This window comes from Halichoerus grypus, chromosome X, assembly GCF_964656455.1.
Source record: "Halichoerus grypus chromosome X, mHalGry1.hap1.1, whole genome shotgun sequence".
NCBI lineage: Eukaryota > Metazoa > Chordata > Mammalia > Carnivora > Phocidae > Halichoerus > Halichoerus grypus.
This window is the reverse complement of record NC_135727.1, coordinates 130,615,896-130,643,860: the sequence shown is the minus strand read 5'-3', so window position 1 is coordinate 130,643,860 and position 27,965 is coordinate 130,615,896. Positions and strand designations below refer to the sequence as shown.

The window sequence follows — 27,965 nt, the reverse complement described above, 5'->3', positions numbered from 1 at the left end:
ACCCCAAACGTAGATGTCTACATATTGATGACTTTTTAAAGTTGCAGTGATAAAGATTTCTGGATTTGTCCAAGAAGCCATCTGGCCAAGTTTATGGGTCATTGGCAACGTGGTCGGAAGGGATTCTCAAGCACGCAGGTGGTTCGGGGCTTTGCTACTAAAAAAAAAAAAAAATTTGTCATCTGCTGGCTGAATGTTATATCAAAAAGCACAACTTAATGAGAAAGCTCTTTCTGGAAGGATAAGGAGGCTAGTAAAAACCTAGTATTGAGGGTAAATAACCATTGTAAATACATTTATGAAACTATGCACATTTAAAAGAGACCCATGTTATCTGATATGTATTTTTAATATATTTATATATATATAATTTATATTTTTATATTTATATATATTTATATAAAATATATTTTATATTATATATATATTTATGTATACTTATATATTATATATAATTTATATATATAATTTATATATTTTTTAATATATTTTTTAAAATTCCAGTTAGTTAACATACAGCATAATATTAGTTTCAGGTGCACAATATAGTGATTCAACACTTCCATCCATCACTTGGTGCTCATCACGACAAGTGCCTCCCCTTCATCCCCATCACCTACTTAACCCATCCCCCACTCACCTCCTCTATCTGATATATTTATTTAATAAACGATAGACAGAGTTATTGGATCACATGTAGAAGAAAGGAAAAGCAGAAACAATCATATGGTTTTCTAAGTATAAGAACCTAGGCAAGGGACACTACATAATAAAGAGAATTCACATTTCAGATAACACTGCTCAAGATCCTTTATGTGCCAACAATCACCATATAAAGCATATTAAAAAACGCAATCTGATACATAGGCAAATGCAAAGAATGGTAGAGAGAGAGTCTTTTTATATCGTTTTCCTAGTGTTTAACTCACAAATAAGACAGACACGTGAGTAAATTGATCTAATGAATAATGCATGAGGTATCTCTTAAATGTTATGCATTATGTAAACAGTGATCTTTGTTCTCATCAGCCATGGATCACTTAGAAAAATTGATTTTATACTCATGGTACAAGGAGGCATTTAATGTGACACTTGGAGCAGAAATTGAATGTTATAGTCTTTGACTATAATGTAATAAAAGTAGGCATTAATAGCAAAACGAATTTAAAAACCACATTACCCTTGGACATTTTAAATTAGAAATTCCTAAACATTTCATAAGCGAACAAATCAAAGATTGAATTCTATGGTGCTTAAAAAAATATTAGCAATTTGAATGCTACCTATACAAGCCAAATGGGAAAGCTGAAGTCATTCCAGAGAAAAACATTAAAATCAATGAAGAAATAAATTATCAAGTTCAAAGAAATTTTATATTAAAACAAACAAACAAAAAATACAGAAGGCAAACAATACAAAAATTAAAATCAGTGAAGAAATGATCCAGTTGGAAAAAAATTAAGAACAAACAAACAAAAAATACATAAGGCAAGAAGGAAGAGATCCATAAAAACTAAAAACTGGGAACAGGAAAAAAATCCTGTTGGAATCTAAAACTAATGATGTAATGTATGGTGATTAACATAACAATAAAAAAATAAAAAAATAAATCCTGTTGGATTTTTTAAAAATCCAGTATTGGATTATTTAAAAGTAAATTAAGATGACAGATAACATAAGTATCCAAAATAAAAGTGAAAAGGTAGTCATTTGCATGCAATTTCAATTTTAAAAGCAAATAGGACACAGAGCACTTTGCTGGTAATATTGATGAAATACTTGATCCTTGTAGGGAAATTCAGATGACCCCACATTGATACTAGAAAGAGTAGAAAACACTGCTCAGTACCCCGGGGTGGAAAATAGAGAATGTTGTCAAAAGCTTATCTGGTAGAAGGTTCTGAGCCCGGGCAGTTATAAAGGACGTTCTGTTATGTTGGTCACAATGAATGAATTTCCATGTGATAGGAGTGATCTCAGAGACAAGAAAAAAAAATGAATGTCTTCATTTATTTTAAGAAACTGTCCTAATCTTGATACCCAAATTTGATTTACAGGTTTGGTTGTGTTTTACATATAGACGAGAAAAGCCACCAAATACACGACAGCAGCAAGACCACATGAGGTGTATTGTAGAGACATGAATGGTACCCTAAGGAAGACAGTTCATGACCTCCATGTAATTCAGCCCATCCATCTATCAGAGAAAGGCAATGATATGGTCCTTTGAATATAAAGCTAAATGTGTACCAAGATGAATTCAGGTAGATTATGAGTGTAAAGGTAAAGTTTTTAAAGCATAGAGACATCTTAGAAGTCAATAGATCAGGATGTCTCAGCCTGGGCACTGTTAACATCTGGGGCTGGATGATTCTCTGAGTTGGAGTGTCCCTGGTCTCCACCCACCATCTGCTGGTAGGATCACCACCCACAACCCTCCCTGAAGATGGGATAAGGAAAAATGTCTTCAAACACTGACATGGATGGATGTTTCATTCATCTGAATGTGGGGAAAACCATCTTAAATGAAAGCAAAGGAGGATACCAGGACCTGTGTAGGTCAGAAATACTATGTGTAAAAGTAAAAGATCAAACAAATAAACTAAGGAACACATTTACAAAATCTTTAATGGGGAGGAGGCTTGTTGTCTGTAAAATATTCAAAGAAGTCTTACAACCAGACCTCACAAATGGACAGATGAATCTCACAATGGTGGAGGGTATGAACCATTATTACATCTATGGGGGATATTTATGACCAGCTAGGTTGGCAACTGTCTTTGTAAATGTTGGTGTTTTGGGGGCAGACCTTTGTCTTTGATATCAATTGACATCATTAGACTAGAGGCAAATTGGCTATAACCCATTTTGTCAAAAGTGTTTCAACTTAATGTGTACAGTGTATTTCCTCTTGCCAAAGATGAGCTCTTCGGCCCCCGGAGAGAAACACATTCCCCTATGTCCAGACCCCTGCTCTTCAGAGTCAGACCAGAGGCTCCAGCAGATGCAGAGTTGGGAATGCTGACCCTGAGGTAGACACATGTCCCTGTGTGTGTTGTTTGGGGCCAAGACAGGAAACATGGGGCCTTTCTTGGTTGCCTACTGGCCCATCAGTCCCCCTAGTGATTGGGGGCAGCCATATTTTTTCATAGAACTGTCCTGATAAAGCCAAAAGGCCCCCACAAGAACACATGATTCTGTCCTCCATTCCTGTCTCCTCAGGGTCAGTAAAAGCTGTCAACACTGACTCTCTTCAGTCTCCTGGTCCACTCAAGATGAACTGTAAAATATTCAGAAATATCCAGGAATCCTGGGAAGGTTCAGTATTACAGAACCATGTAGCTCTTTTAGGACCCATTACATACTTTGCAGTCAATGGGAGAGCTGAGGAACAGTGCCCTATGGTCCACTGACAAACAGTGACAGGTGACCAAAAGTGACCAAGGGTGTGGGTATGAGGACCGCCACTCTGCTCTTCCAGGCTGTGTAGTCCAAGTGCAGAGTGGGGTAATCTTTCTGCAGAAAGCTTCAAACTGTAGTCTTGAAACTTCATTCCAAGCGCAGGCACTTATTTTGAGAAAACAGGCAGAGCTGAACAAAGGGGTTTAAGGACATACATCACAGTCTATTTGTAGCAACGTGGAGTGATATTTCTTTTGCCCTCCACCCCCCTGCTCCCAGATCTTTATACAACCCTAAGGATGCCATAAATTCCATAAATAACTGGGTTAAAAGCAAGGGAAACTTGGCGATGAGATAGTACACTCTCCGAGATGTAGGTACTTTTAATACCGTTCGATGAAAAAGCACCAAAAAATGTAAGGTACAAGCCGGTACAGGATATAACAGATAGACTCCAGAAGCATCAACATCTGCCTCATACTGGAAGTTTCAAAAGGAGCAAAAGAGAGAATGGATTGTAGGAAATAACTCCTCTCCTATTTCAGCTCTGAGAATGCCCCGTTGAGTGTTGAGCAGAATGAACGAACGCAAATGTCGATACCAAAGGGTGGCATCACAGAGCACCAAGAACAGAGAAAGGTGCTAAAAGCATTTCAGCATCAGTCAGGTTGAGATAGCTGATGTCTCAGATTTTCTGGAGCAAAGCAATTTCATGTGTGTGTCTACAAAAGTATAGTTGACGTAGAGTATTACGTTAGTTTCAAGTGTACAGCACGGGGATTCGACATTCTGTGCATTACAGAATGCTCACCACAATAAGTATGGTCACTGTGGAAAATTATGACAATATTACTGACTACATTCCCTATACTGTACTCTTCATCTCTGTGACTTATTTACTTTATAATGGGAAGTTTGTACCTCTTAATCCCTGTCACCTGTTTCACCCCTCCCCCCACCATCCTCCCATGGTGGGGCAAAAGTAATTTTGGAATGAGATTTCTGTATTCAACCAAATCAGTGCAATTCGAAAGCCAATTAAAGATGTTCCAAATACATAAAAGCTTGAAAATTTTACCCCTCAAAGATGTTTGGGAACAAAATTACTTGAGGATATACTCAAGCAGAGTGAAATGCGAATCCAAGGAAGAAAAACTTGTAATAAAGGAGTAGCACTAAGCAAATAAATGAGTGAAACTCAAAGTTAATTGTAAATGTGTTGAGGCATAATTATGAAAATAACCTCGGATTTACACTCCACACAGAGGTGAATGAGGGGGGCAGAGGGGAGGGGCAGAAGTGAACATAGGCTGATATTCCTGTCTTGTCTGGGGTGAAGATACAGATGCCGACTGTTTTTACATTCAGTAGAAAATATAAGTTTAAATATGTGTCAAAAGTTGAGGGTGGTAACCATCAGAAGACTAGAAAGGATATGTGCAACTTCCCAAGCATTAATGGAAAATGCATGGAATGGAAAAAAAAAATCTCATCTATGCAGTGGAAGGTGGGAAAGGATTACAAAGAAGAAGAAAGTCTGATACATGTAAAAAAAAAAAAAAAAAGGAAAAAAGGAAAACTGTAGGACTCCACTCGAATATATCAATGATCATACTAAAGGTGAATGGGTTAAAAAACTCATTTAAAGGAGAGAAAATTTTGTCATAGGAAAATAAACGTAAAATCCAGCCATATCTCGGATGTGTACAGGAAGCACTTCCAATAGGAACACAAAATGTTGAAAATAAAGGATGCCTTTGATACATGATTTTGTTCCCATCCGGGATCCCACGTTGCGTTAGAGATCATGTCTGCCCTTATAACTTCCCATCTATGACATTTTCTCCTTCTTTTCTTATGTGTCACGATCTTGACATTTTTGGGGAGTACTGGTCATTTGTTTTATAGAATTCTTTGGGCTTGCATTTGTCCAATATTTTCTCATTAGTAGACTGAGGTTATGTATTTCTGGCAAAAAAAAAAAAAAAAAAAAAGTCCACAGGAGTGATGTACCTTTTCCAGGGTGCCCTATCAGGGAGTATGTGATGTTGCTGTGACCTGTTACTGGTGATATTAACCTTGATCATATGGATAAGGTATTATCTGTGGGGTTATGATTTTTGTCTTTGTAATTGATAGATATCTTGGAGGAGATACTTTCAGCCTATGAAAACATGCTATTTCTTCTCAAAACATTTATGCATTGATTTTAGCCTCCACCGGTGAACTTTGTCAGCAATAATTATTACCGTGGTGTTAGCCTAATGGTGATTTTCTATTTCCCTCGTTCCTAATGCATTTAGTATTTGGAATTCTTCTATAAGGAATTGCTGCTCCTTCTTCCCCATTTACTTATTTATTTAATTATGATATTAGTATGGACCCATGAATATTCATTTTATATTTTAGGTTTGTTATTTGTTTTCTTGTTCAAATCCTGATTGGCTCCCTGTATCCTTTTGACATGCCTTCATCATTTTTCTGGCTCTTCCTTAATTTTTGTCATCACAAGATATTCCAGCCTCTGATGAAGTAGAATTTAATCAAAAAGGATTTAATGGAATAGAGGAAAATTTCATTTTGATAAAAAGTAGTTTTGCAAAATTTGAGTCTTGAACTTGTATGCAATTAATAATGGAGGTTTTGAACACATAAGATAAAAACGAATAGAGATTGTAGTGGCCATCTGTCAGTTTGTACCTCCTCAGCATTCATTCCCATGGCCCATGCATTTTTCAAAGAGAAGTACCTTCTTGAGGGATGACTGGAATCAGTCTACCTAAGACAATTGTGTACAGTTGTTAAGATTTTCAGGTTTGCATAAGGTTTAAGCATGAGTGGAAAGTATGCAAAGCTCCATGGGAAAAATAAAACCTGAACATGAAGATTGCTGTGAGCTTGATGGGGTTTCGGATCCATGCTTCATGTGTGTGAGTCACAAAGGGGTGTCATCTTGAAGGGATAACATGTCCTCTGTTGAATGTTCCCTTGCTCTCCTAGTGCCTGGCATGTGTCTTTTCCAGGGTTATCCTCACGAAGGTGTTTGATGAGGTAATCGAGGTGAACCTGATCGACAGTGCAGACTACATCCACCTAGCCTTTCTGAAGAGGCCTGAGCTTGGGGTCACCCTCACCAAGCTTCACTGTTGGACCCTCACCCATTATAGCAAGTGTGTCTTCCTAGATGCAGATACTCTGGTGAGTACAGGGGGAAAATGAGCACCAGACACTCCACTTGATAAGGAACCCCTCAGAGACAATGCCTTTCCCTTTTTAAGGAGGCTGCTAGTTCTTACAGGTGGATTCCCAGCAAATAACATGCATCTCTATCACCAGCATTGACATTCATGAAAATCAGGTATAACACAGTGCTCGCACTGCTCTAACCCTGCCCAGGACACTAAAGGACTTGAAGGCATGCCCCTTCCCTAGGAGGGCTTTATAATCACATAATTTCATCTACACAAAATAGAATAATTAGGAGAAATATTTTGCCTTGATTGCATCTTGAATTGCGTAGTTCGGACTGGACTGGTACACGTGGTTTCTTTGGCTGTGGCATCCTCCACTTGTCATTTGGGGCAGATTAAAGAGCATACACAGTCAGGCGAGTTCCATAGAAGATTTTAAGAACCTTGAGAAAATAATTTAGTTTCAGAAGTGGTGTTATGTCAATCACTTGAAATAAACTGGAGAGCAATCTTACACACTCTTCTCTTTTGGATGTAAGCCGAAAAGAAGAGTCAGTCCAAAAAATGGGGCGCCTGGGTGGCTCAGTCTGTTAAGCATCTGTCTTCAGCTCAGGTCCTGATCTCAGGGTCCTGGGATCGAGCCCCGCATCAGGTTCCTTGTTCAGTGGGGAGCCTGCTTCTCCCTCTCGCGCTCTTCCTGCTTGTGCTCTCGCTGGGTCAAATAAATACATAAAATCTTAAAAAAAAAAAAAAAAAGAAAAGAAAAAAATGGGCACAGGTTTCCAAACACTAGACTTTGTCTGACCTGACCGTCCTCATGTTTCTGCTGCATTTGTCACCTGCATCCCGGAGGTAAGAGAAGGCTTGCGACAGGTTCTCCATGCTCTGCTTTGCCAGGTGCTATCCAATATCGATGAACTGTTTGATAGGACAGAGTTTTCTGCAGCCCCCGATCCTGGATGGCCGGACTGCTTCAACAGTGGTGTATTTGTCTTCCAACCGTCGCTGGAGACCCATGGCCTCTTGCTGCAGCATGCCACCAACCACGGCAGCTTTGATGGTGAGTGATGGGAAGCTGGAAATGGGTGGAAGAGGATGGGGCTGTTTCCGGGACCATACCCCTGCCTCATCCTCATTTCCCCAGATAAGTGAATGACATGAGTCAGTTAAAGATGTGGTAGAAGACTACGGCCAGACAGGGTGATAGGAATAAGTGAAGTTAGTAAGTAAACACGCAACAGAGAAAACCACTGAAGAAAATATCCTCAGTGAGTAGGAAGAATGGTTCCCCAATCCTGATCATACAAAAATGGGTAGGTAAACATTTCTCTAAAGACCAGATAATAGATTCTCTTTCAGCATCATAGGTCATATGATCTCTGCTGCAAATATTTAACCCTGCAGGTGTAGAGTGAAAGCAGCCATTGATAAGGCTTACATGAGCACGGCTGTGTTCCAATAAAACTTTATTTACAAAAATGGATGCAAGCCTCAGTTGGCCAGCCCCTGATGGAAAATAAAGGGAACAACTCAAGTAAGCAAGAGAAGCTGATGTTTCACTTGAATGGGCATCAATAGATGGGGAAAATGCTAGGATTGTTGTCATATAAAAGAAAATAGTAGACTGATGAAGAATCATCTCTGGGTAAGGACAAGGAGTTGCCCACAAAGCACTGTGGCTACTGGATAGAATTCATTACGGGAGGAGTGAAGAATTTTGGGGACAATACGAGGGTTTATTATCAATGGTTTGGGTTATGGGTGGAGAGTTTTGGAGAGAATATGCACTGTTAAAATCAATGGCATGGATGATCAGTCCTTTTTGAGATGAACGGTCATATTGTAGTGGGCAGAGAAAAGAAACATAATGGGACCCTGCATGCAGGTGTGTATGTTAAGCCCTTCAAACACATCTTGAATTCTTCGAAGCGCTGTACCTTAACCTCCTTGGGTGTATGTTCACCATTTAGGGGCAGATCAAGGCTTATTGAATAGCTTCTTCAGTAGCTGGTCAACGGCAGACATCCACAAGCACTTACCGTTCATCTATAACTTGAGCAGTAACACGGCATACACCTACAGCCCTGCTTTCAAACGGTAAGTTCTCCACTTTCTAGATCCTTCTATGCCTGCTGCCTTCCAGCAGCCCTGTCTCTAGAATCTTTATCAGCTTTTGGCATTTGGGGAGGAAAAAACTAGATCATCCCTCTGTTTGCCTATTGCTTTAAATTATAGGTAGTCAAAGCAGCAAGTCTTAATGATAGTGGTTCCCAAAGGGTGGTCGAAGGAACCCCTGAGGGATTCCCCCACAGTTCTTTTGAACGTCTGCGGTCAAAATGACTTAAAAAATAATTCTTCTAAGATGTTATTTTTTCTTCTTGTTCTTTGTAAGTGTACGGGGAGGGGGGATTTTACAGAAACTCCATGACATGATTAAACAATGCATTAAAAAACACAAAACAATGCACTGAATGGAGACAGATATAAGAAAGCAGCTGTCTCCTCTTGAAATGGTCAAAGTCATTCTTTTGACAGTTGTATTTTGAAAATACAGTTATTTTTCATGAAAAAGTGTGGAAATGAACATCCACATCTCGTGGGTCGATTGATTTCTAACGAATTGATTAAATCCGTTTTCAGATTTCTTAGTTTTGTTGTCTGTTGTGGTAAATATAGACAGATGGAATCCACATGGACAAAGCTAAGCTCTTGGTCCTCCATGCGTTTTAAGAATGTCAAGAAGTCCTAGGACCAAAATGTTTGAGATTCGCTGCTGTGGGTGATGTTGTTATAAACAAAAGTGGAAAATCGGAGCAGAATCTAGGGAAAGGATAATTCTAGGGCACGCATTTTTAACAGGGAACATATTGCCTCTAAGGAGCAGAAGTGGGTCCTCAGGGAGTGAAAACATCCTATTCTTTTTAACGAATAAAGCAGAGATGTACATACAGAACATGGATATACGATACAAACGTAGTGTTAAAATTTCATGGGAAGATGATTATGGGGAAAAATGTTTAAAAAGGTTGAGAGGAGAAAATTCACAGTCTTGTAAAGAGAAGCCAATTTTCTTGTTTTCACCTTGCATTGTCTACTATATATAAGTGATTTTTTCTTTTTTTCAGTCCCTGTTGTTTTAAGGAGATGATGTTTTGGGCTACCTACCATACCGTTCATCTTTAGAAGACTCTTGATTTATTCTTCTGTTTTTTTTTTTTTTTAAGATTTTATTTATTTATTTGACAGAGAGAGACACAGTGAGAGAGGGAACACAAGCAGGGGGAACGGGAGAGGGAGAAGCAGGCTTCCCGCGGAGCAGGGAGCCCGATGTGGGGCTCGATCCCAGGACCCTGGGATCCTGACCTGAGCCGAAGGCAGACGTTTAACGACTGAGCCACCCAGGCGCCCCTATTCTTCTGGTTTGAGGGAATTCCCCACTGGGTTATGATTATGTTCCTTGGTAGATAGAAAACAAAATACTCCCAATATTGGTTGTTTAAAAAAATATATCTTTAAGGAAAATAACAGCAGGTCCACATAGTAGGGTTGAAACAAGTGTTCACGTGCTGCTGTCTTTGACACGCCTCGTGGTTGTGGGGGAATTTCCCTGCGTGTGTGATCACTTCCAAGTGGAAAGTAGAGCGTTGGTGGTATAGTGGTGAGCATAGCTGCCTTCCAAGTGGAAAGTAGAATGCTTTGTGTTTCTTCCTCAGATTCGGTTCAAGTGTGAAGGTAGTCCACTTTTTGGGGCCCACAAAGCCATGGAACTACAAATACAACTCCCAGATGGGCTCGGTGTTGGAGGAGGGCTCCGGGTTGGCCAACCAGCACCAGACGTCCTTCCTTAACCTCTGGTGGAAAATCTACCAGCACAGCATCCTCCCTCTTTACGGAAGCTTCCGGGGTGAGGAAGAACACGAATCTCCAGGACACTCCGTAAGTGGGTGACACCCTCTGAAAGCAGGAGTTGAGGATGGGCATGATCCATGATCTCTCTGCATGATCGAATCGATACCCAGTGTACTTCCTCAAAATGCTCCCTTCTGTTTCTATGTGTTGTATTTCATAAAGGATGCTGAAGATGCAGATACCCTGGTTTGTTTTTTTCTGGCTCAAAATCATGAATGTTTAATGAGCCAAAATGTGGCTGTGATTTAGAGGGTTGGTGCATAAGTAGATTATTTCAGTTAGCCGCCTTCATCAGGGAAAGAGCCACTCATAGCTAAGTGGCTGCAGATGATTGATTACCATGTTGTTCAAGGAGACACTTGCCAATTTACATCATCAGTTCAAGTAGCTGTTGGAGGACGTTGCTGAAGAGGATTTTTGAAACTCTTGATTGATAGCAATTTGATTTTTTTTTAAATGTAATGGTAACCCTTCATGCTCTAAATAGTCACATTTGTGCAGCTAGTTTACTATGGATACACCTGCCGTACAAAAGACCTCTTGAAATTGGGTTCCAGGAAACTTTATTACCTGATCATTGTTTACCAGGACATGTATTAGTACCATACAGTTAATCACCAGCCATTGCATTGATGGGAAATGGAAGAGAATCCATACTTTAGTCTTGGCCACGGTTTTTGTTGGGTGGAACTAGGTGCTGCTTCTCTTTGGAAAGACTCAGTTTCTCCCATCATTTCACACGAGGGAATAGGAGTTTATCTGTGTTTGTGTTGCCACTTATTTTCTGCTGGGCAGTTTGCTAGGCATCAGGTTTTATGGGAGGGAAATCAAGATGTGGAGTCAGGCTGTTCCGGGAAATAAGGCGTTGAGAGCAATCTAGGAGATGTGTGCCGTGTGGTTTTTCTCGCCAGAACGATGGCAGCTTCCTAGGGGACCACCCGTCACCTGTTTTATCAGAGCTTACCTTGTGAGTTGTCACGTTTCCAGGGTCCCTACGGCCCTGGAGGCTCTCTGTGTTGGCCCAGGGGTGTGGGAGTGCTTGCTTTTGTTTCCAGAGTGTCAGGCTCTGTGCACGGCCAGCTCAGAACATGGATAGGTTGTTTATAGGTTCTCGGGGCCTGGTTTCCTAAGTCTTTGTGCATTCCTTGAGCAAGCTTCTGTTTATTGAGTACAGATGATAGGGCTGGGGAGCGCTGGCCACACAAAGGACCGGATGGGTCCTGGGGTCCCCAGGGCAGCTGGAGAGTTAAAAAGATGTAAGGAGGACTTACCAAGTGCATCCATCTTTGTTCAGGCTGGCATCGGGGAGCCATATGCAAAACCAGCGGTGGGGTCCAGCCAGCCTTGGCCTGCTGACGGCCCTTCAGAGCAGACCATGGTCACAGATGACACCCCACCCTCACCCAAGGGATGCCATTCGGAAGATGTAAGTACCCACCCTCCACACAAGTGTGCCTGGAGAATCAGAGAATCGGATGCTGGCTCCCCAAGGAGACAGAGCTGAGAGCCTGCTCCCGGGGCTCCCAGGGCTTCCAGGGAGGGAGAGGGCATGGCCCCGTCTGCAGTCTGCTCTAGCTTCGAGGAGCTCCTGTGTTCACGTAGATCATTGCATGGTGACCCGTGGGGTACATTGAATAATGCTCCCCCACCAACATGTGCACATCCTAATCCTAGGAACCTGAACATGCTACCTTATCTGGAAACAGGGTCTTAGCCGGTGTGGTCATGTTGAGGACCACCAGAGAATGATTCTGGGTTTTCCAGGTGGGCCCAGTGTTGTCACAAGGGTCCTCATATGGGGGAGGCAGAAGGAGATTTGCTAATAGAACATGATACAGAAGAAACAGAGGCCAGACAGAGACTGGGAGATGCTAGTTCTGCTGGTGTTGAGGGAACGTGGCCACAAACCAGGGCGGCAGGAGCCTCAAGAAGCGGGAAGAGGCCAGGAGATGGACTGTCTGCAGGAGCTGCCAGAAGGAACTCACCCCTGCCCACACCTTGACTTCAGCCCAGTGACACCCATGTTGGACTTCTGACCTCCAGAACTGCAAGGTGGTCAGTCTGCATTGTTTTAAGCCACCCAAATGGGCAACAGATATGGGCATTTGTCACGGCAGCCACAGGAAGATAATACACACCCTGAGAACAGGTGTTGGGTCTCATCCTGATATTGTGGGGTCCCCAAACTTTAATGTTTGAAAGGCGTTGCTTGCATCTCCCTTGAACCCAGCTGCCAGACCACATGGTTCTACGTCCGGAGAGCTTTTGCCACACCCCTGATGTGAATATGATGACTTGGAGGCTAATGTTGACCCATGTGCTCATTTCTGCTGAGGCTGGGTCTGCTGAATTCCTGTCCTCAGAGAAGAGAAACAACGCCGCATCTTATTCGCAGAAGGGGGAACACCAAATGAGGCCATTGTTTCTCCACCCCCTATTTCTGAGTGAATACATTGGAATAATGTCCAGTGTTTAAAGATTTCTGAACTTGAATCCTCACGTTGAAAAGCATTTTTATTACCTTCATTTCTCACTGATATTATTATGAGTTTGTAGCTGGGGATGGATCTGGGGTATGGGGTCAAGGGACGTCATATTTTTCCATGTGCTTCAAACAGGTTTGGGAGAACTGTGTCTTGATTGGGAACAATCGATGTTTAAATTTTAGCAAACATGTCTGCGGACGGCACTCTATATTCTTTATTATAATATGGAACAAATTACATTGTCAAGTTGTTAATAGCCTTTGAGTTTGGATTTCACATCAACCCAAACAGATTGAGAAGACCCTCAGCTTTGTACGGTAAAGACAGACATAGTAGAAAGGGAGCGTTTCCTGGTTTTTCATTCCTCCTGATGGTACACTGAGCCCCCGACAGTCTGGATGTGGCCCCAGGAAATGCCACATGTGAGTTCAATAAAGACGTCTGCTTGTTGCAGGAACATGAAGAATCGGTCTGTTAAGCTCTCACAGTGAGTGTACAACGCTCCCTGTTCTGTCACCAGGAGCTACGCCTGTAATGGGATCTGTAAGAAAATTCAACATTCCCACGAAATGTTTAGCAGACACATGGACTCAATTAGGTATCGCTCAGAAAACCCTTTTTGCACCTTGAAGGTTGATTTTATCCGTCAACTTGACTGGGCTAAGGGATGCCCAGATAGCTGGTAAAACATTTGGTTCATTAATTTCGATTTCCTTGATTGCTGTGGGTTTTCTTGGTGTTTACTTCATACCTTAGTTTTGGCTTCATAATTGTGCGTGAAGCTCTGATACAGACAACAGATATCTGTCTTTGTGTCTGTGTGTTTACAAGCGGCATTTCAATCCAAGCCGGCAGAGCCAGGCCCAGGGGAGCTCTTCTACAAAAGGGACCGGGGCTTCTGGGCAAAACCGATGGAAAGAATCTCCATCTCAGGATGGTGTTCCTCGATGCCTGCTGAGCTGGACAGTGGCAAACAAAGGACACAAGTCCACCACCAGCAGCCCAGACATGGGGACAGCTGGCTCCATCCATGACAGAAGATAGTGGTGTCACTTGGGCAAGTTTGCTGTGGCCCTAAACCCTACCCCTTCCTTAAGGGGTAATATTGGGGAAAGGAAGATTGTGGGAAAAGATCCCAAGAGTTGGAGAAAAGTGGGTTCAGAACAAGTCCTCATACAAGAGGAGGAATGTCATTGAAAGTGGAGGCCCTTCTTGTGTCCCTACGGGCATCGGGGTCTATAGATGGGACCTGGGGCTACCATCTTGCTGCACTCAATGGAGTCTGAGCCCAAGGCCAGGGGTCGGTAGAGGGGAGATGACTCCCCAGGTAGGATGGGTGTGCCCGGCTCAGGGTATTTAACTAGTCCTCACAAGTAACTGTGGAACTCCAATCTCTCGTCTTGGCGGCTCTAATGGACTGGCCCTGCTCCAGCTCACCTACACACTCCCACACCCCAGGCTTTGAAGACATCTCCAAACAGCAGGTTCCTGCAGTGAATGACCTGTGTCTGCAGATTGCAAAGGAAGCAGCCAGAGGAAGGAATACAGAATGATCCACCTGGATGTATAACTTTGATTTGTATTAAAGTGCTCAGAGGAAGAAGGGATCCTCCAGGCATGAAGAGGCAACAAGGGAAGGCATCCTTGTCTATTGAAATGTGTAATTATGACCAGAGGGGTGTCGTCTCTGAGGATCCAAGGGAAAGAGTGGGGGACTCAGGCATGTGAGATCCCCCCCAAGCTCACTCCTGTGTGTCTTGGACACTCAGAGGAGAAGGGGCTCCGGGCAGAGTACTGTGAGCACTCCTTACGTGCATCATATTTCCTGGGGAGGAGGACACGGATCCAGACAAGAGCTCAGGAATGGGCAGCTGTTGGAGAAAGGGCTGGAAGTGGAAAGGAAGCCACTTGGATAAGTCAATACAGACTCAACCCTTAACAGCTGGGGGAGTTACGTTGGTAGCCTACAGCACATTGAACACTTTGCTGGAATAAAAAGAATATAAACAAGGAGGAGCGTTTCAGGGTGTCTGCTTCATTCTTCAGTCCCCTCTTCCCGCCCCCTCTACCCCCCCTTTCCATCCTACCACCTGCGAGTAATCCGTTGCCAAGACTGACTTTTGAAGGAATCTCGGTGGCTTGACTAATTAATGATGAGCATGTGTCTCTAAAAGCGATGAAGTCTTCATAATTTTATAAGGAAGGGATGCATCACTAAATTCTACTCCTGAAACCAATATTACACTATATGTTAACTAACTAGAATTTAAAAACAAAAACAAAAACAAAAACAAGGAAGGGATGCTTTCACAGTATCTTCGGTATCGTGCCTTATTTTGGAATTAATTATGCAGCAACATTGCCACCTACTGGCCATGTATTGAATTATTGACTCTGGGTCTTTAATTTGGGGAGCTGGAACCCCGTCTGAAAAAGAAAGAAAAGATTATTTTCATAAATTCTTATAAATGTAAAGAGCTAGGTCCTGAATTTGAGATCCTTATTGAAGATAGCAGCCTTCGAATGATGGCAACAGTATTGACAAGGGGGTCTTAGTTTTCAAAAGGAAAGCTGAATGTCTAATTTTCTTCCCATATAAATTGGTATATTAGAGAAATATATTTGCCATTTACTGTCTTCACAGTCAAGTGTTTTGTCCTCCAGTATCGTGTTTGTCCTCCAGTCGTGGGTGGGGAAATGTAGTTAGTGAAAATATGAGGAATGCCCTTTAGGTTTTTGAAGTTATTGGTTGTTTTTATTGTGCTTTTTTAGAACATCTTACTTGTTTTTTCATAAAACTTTTTGTTGAGGGATAACATGCATGTAAAAAAGGGCAAACATGATAAGTATACATCTTGATGCATTTTCAGAGTGAAAAAAAAAAATCCTAAATAGCCACCATCTCACCCCAAATACCTCTTGCACCCTCCCAGTCACTAGGAAAGTCTATCCTGACCTTGACCCGCACCACTTCCTTGTGAATGCTTTTGAGCTCCTTATAAACAGGATCCTACAGTATCTACTTTTGGGTCTGGTCTCTTTCACTTGACATCTTTAGGAGATCCGTTTGTCTTGCTGAGTGTAGTTCATTGATTCTCGTAGGCTGCATATTATCAAATTGCAGTAAGACATAATTTCTTGTTTAATTCTGGTGTTGGTGGACACACTGCTGTTTTGGGTAACACAGGTAACTCCGTTAGGAACAACCTTATACATGCATTTTGTTGCCCTCACTAAGCATTTTTGGAGACGTTATCCTTAAAGGTGGGGTCCTTAGATCAAAGGGCATGCGTGTGTACCCTTTTGCATTAGTAGATTCTGCCAAGGATTTTGTACCGCTATCAGGGTAGGGAAGTCCTGGTTGCTCCACATCTTCAGCAATCTTCCAAAATGCCAGTGAGCATGTGGGACCTCTCTTTGTGCTTTTACTTTGCACGTATGAGATGATATTGAGTTAACTTGAACCAATTCTTAGGTGCTTATCAAGCTTTGACTCTTTTGGAAATGCTCGTTCAGATACTTTGAACATTTTCTTCCTCCGGTGTTTCCTTTTTTTTTTTTTTTTAAGTTAGAGTTTTAACAATTTAGTATATATTCCAGATGCAAGTTCTTTTTCAGTAGTACAGTATAAATACTTTCTCCTACTCTGTTCCCTTTTCAGTCCCCACATGGCATCCTTTGATGAATACAAGTTTAGCCAGGTTTTAAAATTTCCTTGATGAGGTGTATGTTTTGTCTATTCTTTCGGAAATCTGTCCCTAGACTAAGGTCATGGAGATAATCACCTTGGTTGTCTTACAGAATTTTTGTTGTTTCTATCTCTTATAGGTAAGTGTATAATCCACTTGGAATGGATGTTAGGTAATGAATGAGTTTGGGGTCAACATTCACAACTGTTAATGGGGGTCTATCATTAACTCAGCATGGGTTATCAACAACACCTTTAATTCCCCCCTGCTTTGTCATGTTTCCTTTGCCCATAAGTGGATGGATCTATTTCCAGATTCTCAATTCTTTTATTTTTCCCTCTCTTGCACCAGTAATACACTGCCATGATTACCGTGGCTTTAAAATAAGTCATGCAAGTATTTCAACTTTTTTTTCTTTCCCTGCCTCTTCTAAATTTCCTTTAAATTTCCATATGAATATTAGGATCAGCTTTGCAGTGTCTTGGAAAACAAAACAAAACAAAATTTTCTGGAATTTCCACTGGGATTGCATTGAATGGTATAGATGGGTTTTGGAAGGATTAATATCACCAAAGTTTGAGTCTTCTGCTCGATGGACTTAGTATATTTCTACTTTTAGATCTTCTTTAATTTCTTCCAATATGTTAATTTTTTTAGTAAAGACCTTGCATACATTTTGCTAGACTTATTCCTGGTTTTTGGTGGATTGTGAGGCTATGATAAATAGTGTCATTGTCAACACTGAGATTCTGCCTGGATTCTTTTGGTTATTCTATACACACCATTACATCATCTGCAAGTGAAACACGGTCCAGTAATTTCTTAAAATGTCAATCATACATCTAGCATGTGATCTAGCCATTCCACTCCTAGGTATTTACTCAAGAGAAATGAATGCATATGTTCATATAAAAATAGCAGTTGATCTGTTTTTTTCTTTTTAAGATTTTATTTATTTGAGAGAGAGAGAGAGTGAGAGAGAGCACAGGCAGGGGGAGCAGCAGAGGGAGAGGGAGAAGCAGACTCCACCCTGAGCAGGGAGCCCAAAGTGGGGCTCAAATCCCAGAACCTGGGATCATGACCTGAGCCAAAGGTAGATGCTTAACCGACTGAGTCACCCAGGAGCTCAAAACTGGACACAACTCAAGTGTCCATCAGTAGGTCAAAGTATAAACGAAGTATGGTCCATCCATACACTGGAATACTACTCAGTAATGAAGAGGAACGAACTATCGATCCGGGCAGCAAAGTTGCAAAGGATAATTATACCGATTCAAAGAAGCCAGACAAAAGATAAACCATACCATGTGGTTCCATTTCTGTAAACTTGTAGGAAATGTAAAATAATCCTACAGTGACAAACAGAAGATGAGAGCTTCCCTGGGAATGGAGGAGGAAGGAGGGAGAGATTGTTATGGAAACTTTGGGGGATGATATGTGTTTACTCTCTTGATTGTGTCAAAATTTGCCAGCGTGTAGTTTAGTCCAATTTATAGTATGGAAATTGTACTTCAGTAACGGCTGTTAACAAAGCAAGGCGTTTAATGTTACCGTATATTCTTGGCACATCTTTCTATTGTTATGAAATATTTCTACTAAAGTTTATTGCCTTAAAGCTTTGTTTTGCTTAGTACTGATATGGTATATCTCGTTCGGCATTTTTCCTGTCAACCTTTCTGTGTTCTTATGTTTAAGGTGTAACTCTTTAAGATGTTCAGAATGAGGTTTTGTTTTCTTTCTATCCAAATACTTTTTGCCTTTTACCTGGGGTACTTTGTTGACATTTAATATAATTACCAGTATATTTATGTTTAAATCTGTCCCTTGGTTTGCTCTTTATTATCACCAATTTGAGAAATCTTTTTCTTTCTTTTTAATCTTTCTTTGGATTGATTAATGTATTTTTAGTTATTCCATTTCAGCCTCTTTTACATGTCAGTTTAGCATTATTTTGATTATTTTTTAAGTGGTTACCCGGAGATTCCAATTTTCATTCCTAACCTTGACATAATGTAATATATTTAGGACTTTGTCACTTCCGGGGAATAGAAGAACCCCAGAAGGCTTTCAGACTGTCCATTTCCCTCCACATTTTGTTCTATTCTTGTAGAACAATATTTTAATTCTATAGCTACTTTACACAGTCCAAGTTCACTTAGCTATATATCATTTTATTTTCATTCCTTATTTCATTCTTTCTATCAGTAATCATTGTCTTCTCCCCAAAGAACTTCCTTTATTATTTATTTTCACTCAGCCTTCATGCTGAAAAATTCCCTCCGTTTGTATATCTGAAAATTCCTTTATTTAACCTTCGTTTGGGGCCATATTTTACTGGATGTAGACTTCTCACTGGCAGTTCTTTTTATAAGGGCACTTTGACCGTGTTGTTTTCTTAATCTTCTGACTTCCATTATTTCTCTGCAAATTCGTCTTCCAGGCTCATGTTTATGCACTTGAGGGTCATTTGTCTCTTTGCTCTGGCCGCTCTTAAGATTTCTCTCTTGGGCTTCAGTTATCTGTTTTATAATCATGGCTCTGGGTTTATTATTCTTTGTATTCATCCTACTTGGAGTTTGTAGCTTGAGCCTGTATTCCTTCTGCCCATTCTGTCTCTCTCTGTATCCCTCTTTCTCTCCTTCCCTCTCCCCACTCTCCTAACTTCTTGTAATCTTAAATACATCTTCAGTATGACTTGTTACCATGTTTGCTCTATCTGTGACTCCCTTCCCTACATTTTCCTCCCATCTGTCTTTCCATGCTCTGTTCTACTGGCTTATTTTCCAGTTAACTGATCTTCTCTTTGGTTGAGTTTAATCCGTTGTTAAACCCACATCCTGAACACTTAATTTCAGTTATTGTGTTCTGAACCCCAATAAACATCAAGTATTTAATAGGGCAGTTTCCATACTTCATTGAAAATCTCCAACTTGTCCCTTTATTTCATTTAAAGTATTTCTTACACTTGGTTATAGTCTATGTCTGATAAATCATATGTCTGGATTTCATGTGGATCTGTTCTTGTGGTTTGATTTTGTTTTTCCTCTTGTTCTTCATTCATTTGGTCTTGTCTTGCTCTGTGCTAGTTGATTTTTGATACCACACATCACATTGCATATTTTTTTAGAGTTTATTTATTTATTCGGGAGAGAGAGGGAGAGAGAGAGAGCATGCACAAGAAGGGGGAGGTGCACAGGGAGAGGGAGAATCAGGCTCCCCACTGGGCAGGGAGCCCGACCTGGGGCTCAATCCCAGGACCCTGGGATCATGACCTGAGCTGAAGGCAGATGCTTCACCAACTGAGCCACCCAGGTGCCCCTGGCAGGAAGTTTTCATAGAAGTGGTTTGCCCATGCCCTGTTGGAGGTTGAGCTGGTGTGAAATAGGGCTTCTGTGTTTGTAAGAGCTGCTCTATTTCTCGTCCTCCTTTTAGTGCAGTCCCTCATGAAAGCCTGTGGTGTTCAGAGGGTCCCTCCTCAATACTTCATCATTTATGGGTTCCTCAGCCTCATAGCACTGCTGAACTCTCTGCTCAGATTCTTCCTACAGCCTCTTGGTTGCCTCAAGGGGGAATAAGATGCCAGATGCATTTATTATATTCCTGTCACAGACGCAACCCAGCCCACCCACATGATTTCTGCCGTATGTTTGCAGGGACAATTGGGAAATGTGTCAATGTTCTTTAGCCTCTGTGGCAGACAGTGATTAGGTTAGTCTTGCAGAAGCCTTTGGGCTTGTACCAGCCCGTGGGTACAAGCTTGCTTCCTGACCATGAATTGATTAGGCTTGCTGTATAACAAACAGCCCCAAGTAGGTAAAAATCTATGCCTGCGTCCCAGTCAGCTGTGGTGGCAAAGGCATTCTGGGCTCCATGCAGTCACCAAGGGGTCCAGGATCCTCCTGCAGTTCTGGTCCAGCTTCTTCTAGGGTGTCCCTTGTCCACTGTGGCTCCCTGAGAGAGAATTAGCCCTTCCTGCTGAAGCCAGCCATCGCACACAATGCATTAGATTGTCTCCTATGCACCTGGAATGATCTTGGCTATGGACCATCCTTGGAAGCACTGAGAAAATAGTTGCTCAAATTGCTTTCTGTAGGCGTTTGTTTTCTCATGGAACCCCAGTTGAAATAGGTTGGAAGGATCTTGTTCTTCACCTCACTTGTGAGTAAAGAGGGTAGGAAGTGTATCCTGCGTCAGTGGAGGTGAGTCACATTGCATCTCAGTGGTGTGGGTGAGAAGTCATCATATGGCTCCACTTAGGTACAAGGAAGACGGGGGCATGTGAGCCCAAGACAAAGGAGCAGACGCAGGAAATGGTGAGCCTGGCACCGTCTGCCCCGCACCTGTTCCTTGTCACGCTGCCTTTGTATCGTGGAGGCAAACAAAATAGATTGGGTGTTTTCAGATATTTGCAGGAAGGTTATCCTAATTTTCTTTTCTTTCTTTCTTTATGACAGACAATAGGGTGGCCTGAACTTGAGACATCCGCTGGAGTGAGGTGTGACCCATTGTCACCACCCTCCCCCCAATGTGCAGACTCCTCAGGGACCCAGACCACCTCGGTACACCTCATTTACACTCCTTACGCACCTCTGTGTCTCCTAGTGACGTTTTCTTGGCATGTCTTTGTCCATCGAATACCAAAGAAGTGCCCCATGCTTTTCTTCATCCGGTGATCTTTCTGAATGGTTTTCCCAATCTTGAATATCTGTCGTGATTAGTCTATACAGGACTGGGGTGTCTGTTCAGATTTCTGTTGGGCATTTGGTTAGTCCATTTTCCTTTAGGAAGAATTAGAAATGACAAAGGTGTAACATCACCATGACATATATTCTCCCTTTTAAAATAAATTTTTTGGTAGGATTTTGGACCCATGTTTAATATCAGTATTGAAGGATTATGAGTCCTACCCCTGTTTTTGCTAAATTTGCCCTCATGAATCTGGGCTTTTTTACTGTGCATGATCAGAAGATTGAGCTCAGAGTCTGCTGTGCTCATTGAGACATGAGCTTAGTAAAATGCTTCCATGGGCATTTGGTATAAACTATAGTCAACTCTTGAGCGACACAGGGTTGAACTGCATGGGTCCACTCATACACGGATTTTTTTCAGTAAATACAGTATGGTACTATAAATGTATTTTCACATCTTATGATTGTCTTAATCACATTTCCTTTTCTCCAGCTTACTTTATTGTAAGAATACAGGCTATAATATATAGAATGTGCTAAATATGTGTTGATCGACTTTTTATGTTATTGGTAAGGCTTTCAGTCAACAACAGGCTATTGGTAGTTAAGTTTTGGGGGAGTCAACAGTTATACTTGGATTTTTGACTGTGTTTGGGTCAGTACACCTAACCTCACAACATATTCAAGGGTGAACTGTAATTGAATCCCTGTCTGAAAAATTAGCTTTGGTACCTCCCATAAAAACTTCCAGCATCTCATCTTGTGTGAGAAATGGTGGATGTCAGGGGAGAAGGTGGGAGTGGGGAAGCCCCTCTTTCTAGTCTGCGGAAAGGGCCTTTGACACGACACGTTCCTTTGATCTTATTTTCCCCTGGCAGAGTTCTCTGTTCTTGTGTTAAAACTGTAGTCGCCTGAAACCATCTGCCGACTAACGATGGAATGGTTATGTTTCTAGCAGCCCACGGATAAAGGAGAAGGTGGCCCATCTGTGGAAATCTTGGAACCAAGCCAGGAGCCCCCTGTGGATGTCACCGGGGACCCCAGTCCTCAGGATGCTTTGGAGGTGGTACCCTAATTGTCTTGTCTGGCACTCCTGCTGGGTGCTGTCCTCCATCACTGGGGCCGGTAGTACTCATGCACCAACCGCTACCTCAATGTCCAGCCTGACTTTGTTGAAATAAGACTCTGCCTACCTCTCTTGGTGCTTCTGATTCGTCTTTCTCCTTTCCGGCGTTTGCCTGCGGTGCTTGGTCACTTTCTTGCCCATCCTTAATCATCACGGCCTTTCTCTCTTTAAACACTGTTCTGCAAAAGTTAATTGACTTTCAAGGGCTTTTTCTGTTCTTCTTGCTGATTGCCCAGCGAGCCATTGTCTCAAAGGAAGAGGATAAAAGCAAAAAAATCAGGGAGTGAACGTTTGGAGCCAAATGGCGCATGCAGTGCTGTCCTTCCTCTTCCAGATGTCCTTGTCTTAAATTTTCTTCTTTCCACGGATATGTTGAATGAAAGCAATTGCAAAAAAAAAAAATTTTTTTTTTTCTTACAGCGATTGAATGACACCTTTTGGTCTTTAAGTAATAGTTAATATGGCTCTAGAGCCGGGCATTGGGTGTCTGATGAAAGTTAGGATTGAGCACGTGTCTGTTTCAGTGGGTATTAGCAGAATACTGTAGCCTGGGGGGCTTATGCACACAGTGCATTTATTTCCCCACTGTTCTGGGGACTGGAAGTCCTGCTCTCTGGGGTCCCTTTTGTAAGGACACTCATCCCATTCCTGGGGGCTCCACCCTCATGACCAGACCACCTTCCAAAGGCCCCTGTCCTCATACCATCCTATTGGGGGTTAGTATGAATTTGGGGGGGACATAGATATTTAGTTTATAGCAATATTTGCAATATGGCCTACTCTATAATACATTTTTAGTTTGCATGATGCCTTTACTAGAATGTACTGGTGGAGAAAACGTGTACGCTTTTTCTCCCTCTTACTTTGTCAATGTAGTAAATGCCAAATGCACTATTTTGAACTTATTTCTAGAGGCTTCCATGACAGGGTTTCTTCTGAAACTGCTGGTAACATGTGGAACGTGAGCATATTCAGCTCTGGCGGTGTGACTTTGAGGCTGAGTGATTCGGATAAATAGTGGTTGGGGGTGACACGGTATGGGGGTGCTGCTGGGCAGACCTCATTTAACAGCTCAGCCATGTGGTGTGGAGGCTTTGGGACCATTGGCGAGTTCACTACCTTCTCTGATCCATGAGGTGGAGACGGGGGTGCCCACCTGGGAAAGCAGGAGATGGGGGTGGGGATTAGACTCAGCAGTGGTTTGGAAGAATCCGTGATTGTGCCTGGCTCATAAAGATTAGCACCAGCCCTACCACCAGGGCTGCTCCCAGCGGATGGCACCGGTAACACTCCCACCTTCTAGGGTGATGCACCTGCCTAGAATGCATCCTGGTGAGGGGACCTTGTGAGCACCCAGGAAACTGGCGCTCCATTACTTGTCCGCTTAACTGGGGCGTGTTGACTTTCTCCTCCTATGTAGTGTCTCCACTCCACTGTGGATGACCCTCACTATTTTGTATAATACCATGTTTCATAAAATCAAGGGAGTTTGTGGTTTTCCTAGATAGGTATCTCCTCTTGTTATCACGGAGGATGCAGTCGCCACACTGTTTTGTGTTGAGTGACAGTATACCATATGTTCTATGGGTCCTGTTAATTCCAGAAAATTTTAGTTCCCAGACATGCACTGAGCCCGAATCCAAGGGCTCTTAGAGGAAAGAATGGCTAAGGTCTAATGGAAAATAATTCTTTTTTAACTGTTGCTATTTCCTTGGCCAACAGGATGGCAATGTTTGAACATGATGTAGGGGAACAAGGGTAGAAAACAGAATGTTATCCGTACAAAGTCTTTATAAACACTATTGTAAATAATCAGAGTAGAAAGTCCCATATGCCCAGTAGCATCGAAATTCTAATTTAACTATCTGGCATCCAGTGTCATCCCACCAACACACACAACGTCTGGGGAACACCTGAGTGTCACCCATAGCGTGTGTGTGTGTGTTATCAGCACATGCATATTTTTAGACATCTTTTTCTAATCCTTGGTAAGAAATTTTTAAACCCATTTGACCAAACAAAATGTGCGTGTGTGTGTTTGCACATGTGTGTATTTATGTATTGTTTCGTATTTTGGCTTTAAGAAGATAAAAACCCTGCCATTTGCAAGCAGAAAACCACTGTGGTTATTATTTAAATGGCTTTCGCAGGCTGTCCAAACTACGGTAGGCTTTATTCATACAAGGCGAATATTTTCTTGATTTCACATTGTTTGATTATATCTGGTGATACCAAACATTGAGGTTTCCGGTGGGTGGAAGCATTAAATCGGTACAGGTGTGTGTGTAAAATGGTTTAGTGGTAAAAATTAAAACACTTCTTATGAAAAAGTGAACACATGTACAATGGTATTTTATAAGATTTCACAAAACGTGGCCAGGAAAAGCATCTTCTTCTAAGAGTATTATATTAAACTCAGCACGTATTTTGTTCAAGAGAACTGAGATTCATTTGTAGACCCAGTCACTAAACCGGATGTTCAGTTACGCCAGGGATGGCTCCAAAAACCATCTTCTGTCTGCTTGTCCTCCCTAGGTTGACCTGGCCATGTCTGTTTTCGAGATTTCCATCGAAGAGAAGGTCAAGGAGTCGAGTCCCGAGGAAGAAAGGAGAAAATGGGAGGAGGGACGCATCGATTACATGGGGAAGGATGCGTTCGCCCGCATCCAGGAGAAGTTGGACCGGTTTCTGCAGTAACCCCAGGGTTCGCATTGTGCTGTGTGTGGTCAGGCAATATTCTGCTGCATGGTCCCGCAAATGCGGACATCTCCAGGCCCTTCGAAGGGAACAGGTGTTCAGCTTTGTGCCTCTATTTATGGCTGACCAACTTGAGTGCCTCACAAAAATAATGTAGACCATAAAAAACCCAGCTTAAAGCCCTCTACCACCCTGCCCTGCTTATCCAAGCTACCCATGCCTTCTTGGCTCCCCTGAGACGTCAGTTCTTCTCAGCAAGTGGGAGCAGGGATAAACTTCTGGTAGACCCTTGATCATGCTCTCTGGTCTCGCTCCAAGGAGCTCTGGGATGCTGCCTTGGGCAGGTGCTGCCATCGCTCTCCCACGTAGGGCTAGATATCACTGCAGACTCCCTTCTGCCCCTAAGCTAACGACACCGGTATATGTACTCAGGACCTCAGGAAGCCTCGACGATGGAAAGTCCTTTCCTTGAGGACTAGGTAGACGTTCAGACGTCTTGAGGGAGACTCTCATGTAGACTTTGCGGAGCATGTCTGAGCAACACTACAGGTGTTGTTTCTCTTCTGCAAATCCTGGTGGGACCGCCAAGTGCTGTTGGCAGATGCCCGACTTGGGAAATGCTGGAGGTAATGTGGAAGGGAGATTCTAGCTGGCTTGGGAGATGGAGCGTCTTCTTGGTTGGGGAGCACCGAGGGTTTACTCCAGGTGGTTCTGATGACACCTCACTCACACTGACAGGATCTGGAGAGGCTCTTTGTGTAGAGGCAGATCTGTTTGCAGTCCATCACAATTGACTGTGCTCTGCTGGATATCACTACCTCAGTCCTAAATAACGACTCGAGTCACTGTGTTCTCCAGACCATTTCAACGCAGCTGTTTTGGGGAGAAATCTCCGTTTTATGAGACTGGATGCTTTATTCTATGAGAAATCCTCATCTTCAGAAGTATCCTGGTTTTGTGAATTCATGCAGTGTGTTGGAGCAGCTCCGACAGGGTCACTGCTTGTGGCCACCACCTAAAAATGGGCATCACCGTGCTAAAGAGAGGGAAATGTTAAAAAGTTAGGATGGTTTGTTTATCATGCATGTACTGTGGAACATCAGAGGGTTTCCTACAGACAGGTTTGGACCACGTGGTGGTGGTTGTGCTATAACTTGGTGGGTGTGTTTGGCCACGTTTTACATCATGTCAAGCAGGTGAGCCCTTGGGTAGAGGAATGTGGGGAAGTGCATGATGTTAGTTGTGGTGTGAGCTTTTTGCAAGACTTGAGTTACAGAGGGGTTGTTTCCTTTATGTCTGGGTGGCTAATGGTCTGCAGTCTTGGTTGGGCATCACACATATGAAGCTTCCAGAGCTAAGTGAAGATAGCCATATGGATATAGCCTTACAGGGGTTGAGCTGGAATGGTAATCAACCATTAGAGCAACACTATAAACTTGTTCTGGGGAAAGACCATGGGTGCTGGGTACCCTGGTGTTGGGTTATGAAAAACAGGAGCCCGAGTCCGACATACTTGAGAAGCAGGAGTCCGGTGATGAATATTGAGTCTGGTTCAGCTTCTGTGGGGAAGAGAACTCCTGTTTCTGGACAGTGGTTCAATGGCTTAAGGTGTCTGTTCAACACAGACTTCTGTTATGCATTCTGGTCTATATCTTCTGATTTGAATGGATGCTAACGCACTTCAATTAAAAATTTAAAACAGCAACATGGTGTCCCTTCTGGTGTGTGTTTGTGTGTGTTCTGAGCCATCAGAATAATATTTTATATGTCACAGAGGGAAGGGACGTGGGTGTCTGTAAATTTAAATCACCAACATTTTTTTCAGAATTGCTAGTAGCAGTAAAATGTGTAGAACTGTTTACTTCTCACTGTGTGAAATTCCCTAAGGTCTCTCTAGGGAAGCTACCCATTTCCTAGTATTGTTTTTCAATGTCACATTCATTCATTCAGTCCATCCATCCATCCATCCATCCATCCATCTTCCAATCACTCACCCACCCATCCATCCATCCACCCATCCAGCAATTCATCCATCCTTCCACCCAACCACTCATCCATCCATCCATTCATCCATCTATCAATCATCCACTTATGTAGTCATCCATCCATCCGTCCATCTATCCATCCCATGGTTATTGAGTTCTCTGTAGGGCAGGCACTGTGACATGTACTTATTCATAAATGAGTAGTTCAAAACATTCTGAGGGTTTCTAAATATCGTCTGTGTAAGAGGTATAATACGATGTTGTTACATGAATAAGGCCAATGCAGAATCTGTGCTATGTCAGGTCAGGACTACACAACTGTTTGAGTCCCCAAGAGATGTGATTTGACCTGTACTATCATTAATATTTGGGTACATAAAAGGTAGTTTGTGTGTGTGTGTGTGTGTGTGTGTTTACATTTTCTTGTTCTAGAAATATTTTCCCATTATTATTTGGGAGCAGGAGGAAATGCCATGTGGGGAGAAGCTCCTGTAGATACGGTGACTTTGCAGGGTGGGTGAAGGTGTGTAGATGTAGAGGAACAAAGTATAGCATTATCACTTGGTCGTATCTTGCTGAAACCATTGTGTGGTACTCGAATGCACCTGAGCAGCTCGCGCGCTGATGGGTTTTGGTGTGGGATTGCAAACAAGTTGAAGCAGAATGGGGTTTCTTTCAGGCGACCACTCCTGAATAAAGAAACGCAGACCAATTATCCTTGTATGTGCTTATTAGTCATTCATTTTTTCTTTAGTAAAATGACTGCACATCTTTTGCCCACTTCTTAGGTGG

General features: G+C 42.3%; 1 protein-coding gene across 7 annotated transcripts in view; it reads left to right on the top strand.

Moving 5' to 3' along the window:
- GYG2 (glycogenin 2) overlaps positions 1-26,893 on the top strand; it is a 35,095-nt gene extending 8,202 nt beyond the window's left edge. For 3 of the 7 annotated variants that reach the window (XM_078064346.1, XM_036097805.2, XM_036097803.2), the window contains 8 exons: positions 6,426-6,600; positions 7,491-7,653; positions 8,564-8,690; positions 10,307-10,529; positions 11,797-11,928; positions 21,132-21,236; positions 22,321-22,428; positions 25,027-26,893. In XM_078064346.1, the coding sequence (XP_077920472.1) occupies positions 6,426-6,600; positions 7,491-7,653; positions 8,564-8,690; positions 10,307-10,529; positions 11,797-11,928; positions 21,132-21,236; positions 22,321-22,428; positions 25,027-25,188 (1,195 nt within the window). In that variant the 3' untranslated portion in view covers positions 25,189-26,893. The remainder of the gene's footprint in view (positions 1-6,425; positions 6,601-7,490; positions 7,654-8,563; positions 8,691-10,306; positions 10,530-11,796; positions 11,929-21,131; positions 21,237-22,320; positions 22,429-25,026) is intronic. The other 4 variants (XM_036097812.2, XM_036097804.2, XM_036097809.2 and 1 more) reach the window with 3 other exon arrangements.
- The last annotated feature ends 1,072 nt before the right edge of the window (positions 26,894-27,965 follow it).